This window comes from Taudactylus pleione, unplaced genomic scaffold, assembly GCF_031769625.1.
Source record: "Taudactylus pleione unplaced genomic scaffold, aTauple2 ptg000731l, whole genome shotgun sequence".
In the NCBI taxonomy this organism is placed as follows: domain Eukaryota; kingdom Metazoa; phylum Chordata; class Amphibia; order Anura; family Myobatrachidae; genus Taudactylus; species Taudactylus pleione.
Window position 1 is genome coordinate 1,744,865 of NW_028285133.1, and position 12,516 is coordinate 1,757,380.

General features: G+C 44.6%; 1 protein-coding gene across 2 annotated transcripts in view; it reads left to right on the plus strand.

Annotated features, from left to right (window-relative positions):
• PMFBP1 (polyamine modulated factor 1 binding protein 1) overlaps positions 1-12,516 on the plus strand; it is a 139,667-nt gene that overhangs the window by 32,459 nt on the left and 94,692 nt on the right. For both annotated transcript variants that reach the window (XM_088456989.1, XM_088456990.1), the window contains exon 3: positions 3,444-3,524. In XM_088456989.1, coding sequence (XP_088313115.1) covers positions 3,444-3,524 — 81 coding nt within the window. The remainder of the gene's footprint in view (positions 1-3,443; positions 3,525-12,516) is intronic.

Sequence of the window (12,516 nt, forward strand, 5' to 3'; positions counted from 1 at the left end):
TCGAACCCACGACCTCAGTGCTGTGAGGCAGTAACGCTAACCATTACACCGTCTATTTGACTTTGTACAACCCCGATTTGCATTTGCAGAAGTGCAGATATCTGCACAGGCTCATGTGAAGGGTTTGGTAGAGCAAGGAGGGTGGGTTCCCTGCGACATACAGAATTGGGGCACCTGTATGGTTAGCTCTGGTGAGCGAGATAATTTCAATGAGATAAAAGGGGGAAGGGCACATTTTTAGGGGCGTTCGTCAACGGAAAATGCTGGTGCTATAGAAGCAAATGTAATTAATAAATGGTAATAGAATATCCCTCAACTTTGCATAAATAGCTGATAAAAGTTAGTGACTTGAGGTATGGGATAGGCGTTTACAGAAATGTGGCAGTGTTCGGTAACTCTCACTTTGAACAAACGGAGCTGTCCTGCATCTTATCAAACTATTTTCTTTTCTGGTTTTCTTCTACACAAAACATGAAAGTGTATTGGTGGCGGTGTGATATTGTGTTACTGTTACTATGGAGAATAACACTGAGCCCTGAGACCAGACGACATGAAGTTTAGATTGTGCACCCAGACGACCCTGCTGCCTCCCCCCGAGCTCTGCCTCGCCCCCCCCCCCCCACTAACGCCAAGTGAAACCACATATTTCCAGTCCTTTCTGTGTTGTAGGGAAGATGGCTAGAGGAAGCGCTGTGTGAGGTTCAATCTCCTCTCCGGCTCGGCCTTATCAGATGAATAGGTAGGACTGGGGCTGCCACACACAGATAAAGTAACTGTTTCAAGATCAATTATGCAACCACATCTATGCGTATTATTCTAAACAGATCTATCCGCAGGCAGAGAGGAGCGACCAGAGCAGATGTTGTCCTAGAGGTGATGGTGACGTTTAATGCTGTCCTCCATCCTGTTATTGGACGTCTCCTCTGTATTTGTGTTCTGTCATCACCAGCAGCTGGGCGGCTTTTTGCTTTGTCCTGCAAGTTACAAGACTGTTTCCCCATCTGCAGGTTCCGGACCATTGGCGCAGTCCCTTCCCATTCATAAGTCTAAAACTTTGATTTCCCCCCTTTCCGTGATTACTGTGACTTTCTCCATCTAATGTGGACTTGCCTTGTGTTTCTGCGACCAGTTTTAGTCACCTCCGCTGTGTCCTGCCTGAAGCCACAACTAATGCTGGACGCACGTACGGCCATATCTCTGGAGGCGTCCGCAGATTGGCCTTATAGCACAAGATGTGAGGCTCCAAAAGAATCGCCTAGACCTGATCCCAAATCTGATCCCAGATGACTGGATCATTTTTGGGCATGAATCCGGTCAGTAGATCACGATCTGCATTTGTGTGTGGTCATCTGTTGACCATTATGGGCAATTACAGGCCCCTTAAGAGCTGGTCGTTCAGCTTGATGGTCAGATTTGGCCAGTAAGTGGGCACTTGGGCAATAACAACTTTCCAGTTAGCCGTTTGTCACAGCAGACGACACAGATTTCAGCACAATCCCTTTTTTTCCTACCAAAAAATGGAACTTGCTGAACCCATCATTTGGTTTTTTTGTGGTTCCTCATGATCCATCCACACACTTCTGTGCCCCCATTGTAAGTCTGCTGCCTGCCGTCCTTTCCGTCTTACAACACTCACATCCAGAGCCGTAACTAGACTTTTTGGTGCCCTGTGCCAGAAAGTGCATTGCTCCCCCCCCCCCCCATTTTTTAAGTAGGGACATAAGATAGTGCACCTGACAAAGGGCCATGGAGTCATGGGGAAGGGTCAGGGAAGAGATAGGGGAGGCCAGGAGATGCTGGGGATAAAGGAAGAGGAAGCTACAAGTGAGAATAATAATAAACAGGAAAACTGACAGGCCCTGCGGTGCCCCATGCCATGGCATCGGCCGCACCACCCTAGTTACGGCCCTGCTCACATCCCTAGATTTCTCTCTCTGTGTCATAAATCTCTCTGGTCTGTAGTTCAGCATACGCAAAGACTTACCCCATGGAGCCTTAGCATGTTCTTCTTGCACTAAAAGCCCCAGGACACCTGCACTAGATTCTATATTCTCTAATACTTCCATTTTCTGGATTGTTAGCTCTTTGGGTCAGAACCTGTTCTCTCATGTGCTGGCAGTTTCCAATTTTACTTATATACTTTGGTGGATCTTTGGTCTAACTCCAACCCATTGATGCAGACTCCCTTTAACATACATACAGCTCTGGCAATATCACTACTCCTAAAATGATTATGGACTATTCGATTGGAAGCTCTTGGGAGCAGGATACTCACTCAGAGCTCCTGTGTTGTCAGCAGACTTTGCATGTTCTGTCTTCCCCCTGTATAGCACTGTGGGATGTGTTGGTCATATTAATAATGATGCTTTTGTCTGCATGTCCTTGCAGAGTCCTTTGTGTATTAAACCATTTTTAGCATTGTGTGGGTAACATACATTAGGGGGGTTACCATCCCTGTTGAGCACAGAATCTGCTGCTTGTCGGTCACCTATTATCATGAATAAAGGAGACAAGCTGGTATTTTTTGTACCTGGACACAATCCCCACACTCCCCCCTATATTAAGCAGCACTGTTTGCTGTCTCGTGCAGTTAAAACATTGCAAGTTTCCTTATACGAACACAAAGACTTGTCACGGAACTGTTTAAAGAAGGGCTGCAGCAGGCGACTTGGTTATATGATTTATTTACTGGGCCAATGTTCTGTCTCTCACTGGGTGTGATCATTAACACTTATTTTACTCTCTCCCCTGAATGATTGGAGCTCCCTCTGCTGGCCAGTGCCAGGTAATGCGTTAAAGCCTATGTACTCTTTCTACCGTATGTACAATCAGTCTTATTGGGGGGGGGGATTACAAAGAGGGGGGTTCATTTTGTAAGCACAAACCAGTATATAGTGGAACACACAAGTCAGCCGTTGTGTTAGAAAAACTAGGTGGATGTGTATTAATCGATTTTAGCTGCATCTGCCTGCGTAGAAAGAACGTGTAATATTTTCTCTAGGTGCACATATAATAAACGTGTATTGCATGGGCCAAATTAAATTCCACATCTGCCCTTTGTGTCCCTGTACGTGATAAAGGCTAGTGAGGGTGAATATTTCTGCATCCAATCATTTATCGCCAAATGTTCTCAGCGATGGACGATGTCAGTTTTTTTTCTTCTTTTTTATTAAAGATTAAAATATATTTTTCCCCCATATCGCAGTGTGCGCAAATGTGATTGTCTGCATCCGCTGTGTACCTAAAATCCTTGTGTGTCTAGTAATTAGTTTGTGTGTGTGTAGGAGGCTGAAAGGTTATGTCAGATTTTTGCGTGTGATGTGGGGGAGGGAGGAGGGGGGCTGAAATGCAATTTGGGTTGAAAAATGAAATTTGTGTGATAAGAATGTGATTCAGCAGCAGGCCCATAATCATATGCGCTTTAATAATCCTTTATTTTGCAGGAGTCAGTTTCCAGGGCAACCGAGAGTGAAGCAGTGACTAGCTCCCTGCTGAACAGCGAGCGGCTGCAGGCTGGAATATCCGTGAGTCTCTTCCCGTCCCTGTAATGACGGCTTCTATTCCTCATGCATCAGATTAATAAGGATTCCTCTGCCCCCCTCTGCTAATACTTCCATTATTCTGTCGCTGTGAGCTGCAGTAATGGCAGGACGTGGAGCTGAGGAGCCCACTAGGCCAAGTGAAATAACAGATGGAATATCGTTAGCATTTTTATGTAATTACATTTTTATTACTTCTATTCTTTTCCTCGCCGTACTGCGCACCAATCACGCTGGCCGGGGCTCGGCAGAGAGGATGGAAGGGGTGTAAGGGGGGGTCGTCTAGGTGTTAGCAGTCTATGGGTGTTGTTAAAGTGCACAGAGTTCATACAAAAAATATATTATTTAGAGGATTCGGGAGGCCTATTCCTTTATTTACATTGCAGGTGTTTTCTGTCTGTCTGTCTGATGCAGTTACAGCTGTACGGAGTTACCATTTCTACTCGCTGTCTCTTATAATACATGGCAGCGTCTTAACCAAGACAGTGTAACCCTAATGCACACTGGCACCCAGCACAAATGTGTATACAATAAATATATACACATAATAATAATATACCCTGTGTATATTAGGTACACAAATAGTGTGTATATATATATATATATATATATATATATATATACACACTATTTGTGTGTGTGTTTATTTATATATATATATATATATATATATACATACACATGTGTGTGTGTGTGTGTATAATATACACACTATGTATGTGTGTGTTTATATAATATATATATATATATATATATATATATACACACACAATATCTGTGTGTACACACACATAAACACACACACACAGTATATGGTGGGGGGCACTTTGTATAACCGTTTTCGGATTTTGCTTTTAAACCCCCAACCTCAAAAACAGGGGCCTTTTTATACCAATTTAGATTTCAGATTGTTCTATGACAATGAAGACTATAGTAAAGCCCATTACCTCCTATGGCAGCCTGGCTTTGTAGCGCAGAGTACGTATTTCTTACATTGGAGGAACATACCAGAATGACATAGAAGGTTACACTGACCCCAGACATACCCACAGAATGCTGTCACTGTGTACATCGCTGATGTGTGCCATTACTGGAGCACAGACATTATCCTACCACATGTTCTCACATAGTGTTGGGGCTGTTGGCTGAAGCTATTACAATGCGGTTGTTGCAATCAATGAACCACAAGGCTATTCCTGCTGTCCTAAGGTTCCAACCGTGAAAACAAAACAGCAGGACGGAAAGCAGTGACCGAGGTGAGAGCCGCAGGACAGGCCTCGGGGGCACCACTCAATAGGTCCATCCAGCAGAGCATCTACAGAGAGGGGGCTCATACACAGATGTTGTCTAATATTTTCCTCTAACTCTGTCTGTGCCCCACAAAGGGAGGCTCTAATGCATATTCCAATTATCCTGCATGCTGACATGGTGTATGCTCCAACTCTTCCTGTCATTCCTAATGTTATCTTTCTGGATGCTCTGCGTATGGTCAGGGGCTCGTGTGGCTGTGGTGTGAGGACCCCTCTCCTAACCCCTTTTTACTGTTGCTCCTCTTATATCTGTCTAATGTATACCTCATGATATGAAAGTAGGCAGTGTACACTTTGGAGGGATTTCTTTCTTCCTACAAAGGTGCTTTTATCCCCGGGCAAACACACATCCCCCAAAGGTGCGCCATTGTTTACGTATCTGCTCCCCATCATCCCCTTATCTATAGCCCTCTTGATGATATTATCTGTGTACTATGGTATCCACAGACTACACCTGGGTTAGTTGCCTGGTAATATAGCTGTATATTATAGCTAGATGTGGTGTAAAAAGATATAATGCATTAACTTACACCTAAGACTTTTTTCCCAGTAATATGCATATACAGAATTAGGCAAATAACACTTTTACGGTTAAATGGCCTAAATTTATTGGGGAGTCTGAACTTGAAAGTGGATGAACTCTTAGATTTTTATTTGTTGAAGAACTAACATTGTTTTAAATATAAAGGGGCTCTCAGTTTGTAGAGAAAACATTGGTGTAGCTGCTAATGCTTGCTGCATGTTGCCATATATCTGTGAGTAATAATTTTCCCTGTTACATTATTATTTGCATTAGCAGATGTTTAATGCATGCAAACCGGTATGGTGGGCCAGGACGTTTTGGTTCCAAATTACCCCATACCCGTATTTGTGCCTTTTAGTGAGGTGTAGTATGAAACGTGGACATTCAGAATGTCAACATGGATATTCAGTCGACAAGCAAAATGTCAACATTCAGAAATGTTGCCGCGAGAATGTCGACATACAGTTTTTTTCCTATTTTTAGCGGATCCCTACAAAGAACACACAAATGTACTGTCGACATTCTGGTGCCGACATGGTACATGATCACATTATGAGCACGTCGACAATTGTGAATGATGCCGTTTTGCTTGTCGACCTTATGTCCATGTCGACGCTCTGACCGAATACCCCTTAGGTTGCAAATGGTGTCTTCTATGATTTAGGCAAATAACATTAAATTGCATGTTCTATGTCTCTGGGGAGTTGTCTATTATGTAATGCGCATTGTGCCCTATATATGTGCACTGGGGGAGAGACACATTACGTTAGTCTTGGTCAGTCTTTTTGCTTACTGAGCTAGCCCGATGTCCTGCTTTCTTATGCCGGACCGCTGCTGCCTATTTAGCTGCCCTCAGATTTACATCGCAGCCCCCTCGCCTACTCGCTGGGGAGCTTAATGTTAAATGACAGATCTAAAAATGGGGATCCAACCTAAAAACAACATTTTGGTCAGGAGTATTTAGAATGCCTTAATAAAGGTGCAGAGAAATGTGTGATTTAATAGTAAGTGGAAAAGGCTGCTATTATGTGTTATTAGCAGATGGCGGTAGAGGGAGCCTGTGTGTGTCGCTGGCACTGCGAGCGCCCAGCCCTGCCCTCCCTGTCTGTATTGATTTGTGGAGCCATGTCATAACGACACCGGGAAGCAATGAATTGGAGATGGAGCTGTGATAGAAACAGGAGGGGGGACACTGGCTGCAACTTTTCTATCTCTTCAGCCTGATTAGATATTTATTTTTTCTCTGAAGAGCTTTCACTTTGTAATAAAAATGGTAAATAGGCTGCATGGTGGTGAGAAGGGAGAGCTCTGTACTGACTCTTACATAGTGTGTGTCTGTGTGTGAGCCTATACATTGGCCCAATATGAGCAGGGATGGTGACACATTCAGAGATATATTTGTGTAGGTTCCAGTCCCCACACCATGGCTTATCCTGGAAGCGTGCTCATCGCCCGCACATAAGTGAGACGTGGGTGGCCGCAGCCCATCCATTGACAAGCTTCGCACCTATGGGTGCTGGTCCCTCACACAGAATGGCCGCGGTGGTGGGTTATGTAAGTGCAATGTAGTTAACAGGTCATTTTAGGCTGGGTCCTTCCATGTAATGTAACTCAGTATAATTGTAGGCAGGAAGACGTGCTGCTATCCCCTAACGTTTCCCAAATGATAGATCCATAGACACTGATATACATACATACATACATAGAGATACACAGGTAGATAGAAGATGGATGTGTTACTGCAGCACAAAGCTATGAGATAGATGCATACCCGGGGCAGGAGTGTGCCTGTATACGGGGGTATGATATACATACATACATACATATATACTGTACATGGATGTGTTACTGCAGCACAAAGCTATGAGATAGATGCATACCCGGGGCAGGAGTGTGCCTGTATACGGGGGTATGATATACATACATACATATATACTGTACATGGATGGCACAAAGCTATGAGATAGATGCATACCCGGGGCAGGAGTGTGCCTGTATACGGGGGTATGATATACATACATACATATATACTGTACATGGATGTGTTACTGTAGCACAAAGCTATGAGATAGATGCATACCCGGGGCAGGAGTGTGTCTGTATACGGGGTTTGACCTACCTACATATATACTGTACATGGATGTGTTACCGCAGCACAAAGCTATGAGATAGCTGCATACCCGGGGCAGGAGTGTGCCTGTATACGGGGGTATGACCTACATACATACATACATACATACCGCAGCTGCCTACCCGGGGCAGGAGTGTATACGCGGGTATGACATACATATATACTGTACATGGATGTGTTATCGCAGCACAAAGCTATGAGATAGATGCATACCCGGGGCAGGAGTGTGCCTGTATACGGGGGTATGATATACATACATACATACATACATACATATATACTGTACATGGATGTGTTACTGCAGCACAAAGCTATGAGATAGATGCATACCCGGGGCAGGAGTGTGCCTGTATACGGGGGTATGATATACATACATACATACATATATACTGTACATGGATGGCACAAAGCTATGAGATAGATGCATACCCGGGGCAGGAGTGTGCCTGTATACGGGGGTATGATATACATACATACATATATACTGTACATGGATGTGTTACTGTAGCACAAAGCTATGAGTTAGCTGCATATCCGGGGCAGAAGTGTGTCTGTATACAGGGGTATGACATACATATATACTGTACATGGATGTGTTACCGCAGCACAAAGCTATGAGATAGCTGCATACCCGGGGCAGGAGTGTGCCTGTATACGGGGGTATGACCTACATACATACATATATACTGTACATGGATGTGTTACCGCAGCACAAAGCTATGAGATAGCTGCATACCCGGGGCAGGAGTGTGCCTGTATACGGGGGTATGACCTACATACATACATATATACTGTACATGGATGTGTTACCGCAGCACAAAGCTATGAGATAGCTGCATACCCGGGGCAGGAGTGTGTCTGTATACGGGGGTATGACATACATACATACATATATACTGTACATGGATGTGTTACCGCAGCACAAAGCTATGAGATAGCTGCATACCCGGGGCAGGAGTGTGTCTGTATACGGGGGTATGACATACATACATACATATATACTGTACATGGATGTGTTACCGCAGCACAAAGCTATGAGATAGCTGCATACCCGGGGCAGGAGTGTGCCTGTATACGGGGGTATGACCTACATACATACATACATATATACTGTACATGGATGTGTTACCGCAGCACAAAGCTATGAGATAGATGCATACCCGGGGCAGGAGTGTGCCTGTGTACGGGGGTATGACATACATACATACATATATACTGTACATGGATGTGTTACTGCAGCACAAAGCTATGAGATAGCTGCATACCCGGGGCAGGAGTGTGCCTGTATACGGGGTATGACCTACCTACATACATATATACTGTACATGGATGTGTTACCGCAGCACAAAGCTATGAGATAGATGCATACCCGGGGCAGGAGTGTGTCTGTATACGGGGGTATGATATACATACATACATACATACATACATATATACTGTACATGGATGGCACAAAGCTATGAGATAGATGCATACCCGGGGCAGGAGTGTCTCTGTATATGGGGTTTGACCTACCTACATATATACTGTACATGGATGTGTTACCCCAGCACAAAGCTATGAGATAGCTGCATACCCGGGGCAGGAGTGTGCCTGTATACAGGGGTATGACCTACATACATATATACTGTACACGTATGTGTAACCGCAGCACCAAGCTATGAGATAGCTGCATACCCGGGGCTGGAGTGTGTCTGTATACAGGGCTATGACATACATACATACATACTGTACATGGATGTGTTACCGCAGCACAAAGCTCTGAGATAGCTGCATACCCGGGGCAGGAGTGTGTCTGTATACAGGGCTATGACATACATACATACATATATACTGTACATGGATGTGTTACCGCAGCACAAAGCTATGAGATAGATGCATACCCGGGGCAGGAGTGTGCCTGTGTACGGGGGTATGACATACATACATACATACATACATATATACTGTACATGGATGTGTTACTGCAGCACAAAGCTATGAGACAGGAGTGTGCCTGTATACGGGGGTATGACCTACCTACATACATACATACTGTACATGGATGTGTTACCGCAGCACAAAGCTATGAGATAGCTGCATACCCGGGGCAGGAGTGTGTCTGTATACGGGGGTATGACATACATACATACATATATACTGTACATGGATGTGTTACCGCAGCACAAAGCTATGAGATAGCTGCATACCCGGGGCAGGAGTGTGCCTGTATACAGGGGTATGACCTACATACATATATACTGTACACGTATGTGTAACCGCAGCACCAAGCTATGAGATAGCTGCATACCCGGGGCTGGAGTGTGTCTGTATACAGGGCTATGACATACATACATACATACTGTACATGGATGTGTTACCGCAGCACAAAGCTCTGAGATAGCTGCATACCCGGGGCAGGAGTGTGTCTGTATACAGGGCTATGACATACATACATACATATATACTGTACATGGATGTGTTACCGCAGCACAAAGCTATGAGATAGATGCATACCCGGGGCAGGAGTGTGCCTGTGTACGGGGGTATGACATACATACATACATACATATATACTGTACATGGATGTGTTACTGCAGCACAAAGCTATGAGACAGGAGTGTGCCTGTATACGGGGGTATGACCTACCTACATACATACATACTGTACATGGATGTGTTACCGCAGCACAAAGCTATGAGATAGCTGCATACCCGGGGCAGGAGTGTGTCTGTATACGGGGGTATGACATACATACATACATATATACTGTACATGGATGTGTTACCGCAGCACAAAGCTATGAGATAGCTGCATACCCGGGGCAGGAGTGTGTCTGTATACGGGGGTATGACATACATACATACATACATACATACATATATACTGTACATGGATGTGTTACCGCAGCACAAAGCTATGAGTTAGCTGCATACCCGGGGCAGGAGTGTGCCTGTATACGGGGGTATGACCTACCTACATACATACATACATACATATATACTGTACATGGATGTGTTACTGCAGCACAAAGCTATGAGATAGCTGCATACCCGGGGCAGGAGTGTGTCTGTATACAGGGCTATGACATACATACATACATACATACATATATACTGTACATGGATGTGTTACTGCAGCACAAAGCTATGAGATAGCTGCATACCCGGGGCAGGAGTGTGTCTGTATACGGGGGTATGATATATACATACATATATACTGTACATGGATGTGTTACCGCAGCACAAAGCTATGAGATAGCTGCATACCCGGGGCAGGAGTGTGCCTGTATATAGGGGTATGACCTACATACATACATATATACTGTACATGGATGTGTTACCGCAGCACAAAGCTGTGAGATAGCTGCATACCCGGGGCAGGAGTGTGTCTGTATACGGGGGTATGACATACATACATACTTACATACATACATATATACTGTACATGGATGTGTTACCGCAGCACAAAGCTATGAGATAGCTGCATACCCGGGGCAGGAGTGTGTCTGTATACGGGGGTATGACATACATGCATACATACATACATACATATATACTGTACATGGATGTGTTACCGCAGCACAAAGCTATGAGATAGCTGCATACCCGGGGCAGGAGTGTGCCTGTATACGGGGGTATGACCTACATACATACATACATACATATATACTGTAAATGGATGTGTTACCGCAGCACAAAGCTATGAGATAGATGCATACCCGGGGCAGGAGTGTGCCTGTATACGGGGTATGACCTACCTACATACATATATACTGTACATGGATGTGTTACCGCAGCACAAAGCTATGGGATAGCTGCATACCCGGGGCAGGAGTGTGTCTGTATACGGGGGTATGACATACATACATACATATATACTGTACATGGATGTGTTACCGCAGCACAAAGCTATGAGATAGCTGCATACCCGGGGCAGGAGTGTGTCTGTATACGGGGGTATGACATACATACATATATACTGTACATGGATGTGTTACCGCAGCACAAATCTATGAGATAGATGCATACCCGGGGCAGGAGTGTGCCTGTATACGGGGGTATGATATACATACATACATACATATATACTGTACATGGATGGCACAAAGCTATGAGATAGATGCATACCCGGGGCAGGAGTTTCTCTGTATACAGGGTTTGACCTACCTACATATATACTGTACATGGATGTGTTACCCCAGCACAAAGCTATGAGATAGATGCATACCCGGGGCAGGAGTGTGCCTGTATACGGGGGTATGGTATACATACATACATACATACATACATACATATATACTGTACATGGATGGCACAAAGCTATGAGATAGATGCATACCCGGGGCAGGAGTTTCTCTGTATACAGGGTTTGACCTACCTACATATATACTGTACATGGATGTGTTACCCCAGCACAAAGCTATGAGATAGCTGCATACCCGGGGCAGGAGTGTGTCTGTATACGGGGGTATGACCTACATACATACATATATACTGTACATGGATGTGTAACCGCAGCACCAAGTTATGAGATAGCTGCATGCCCGGGGCAGGAGTGTGTCTGTATACAGGGCTATGACATACATACATACATACATACATACTGTACATGGATGTGTTACCGCAGCACAATGCTATGAGATAGCTGCATACCCGGGGCAGGAGTGTGTCTGTATACAGGGCTATGACATACATACATACATACATACATATATACTGTACATGGATGTGTTACTGCAGCACAAAGCTATGAGATAGCTGCATACCCGGGGCAGGAGTGTGTCTGTATACGGGGGTATGATATACATACATACATACTGTACATGGATGTGTTGCCGCAGCACAAAGCTATGAGATAGCTGCATACCCGGGGCAGGAGTGTGCTTGTAGATAGGGGTATGACCTACATTCATACGTATATACTGTACATGGATGTGTTACCGCAGCACAAAGCTATGAGTTAGCTGCATACCCGGGGCAGGAGTGTGCCTGTATATAGGAGTATGACCTACGTACGTACGTACGTGTGTGT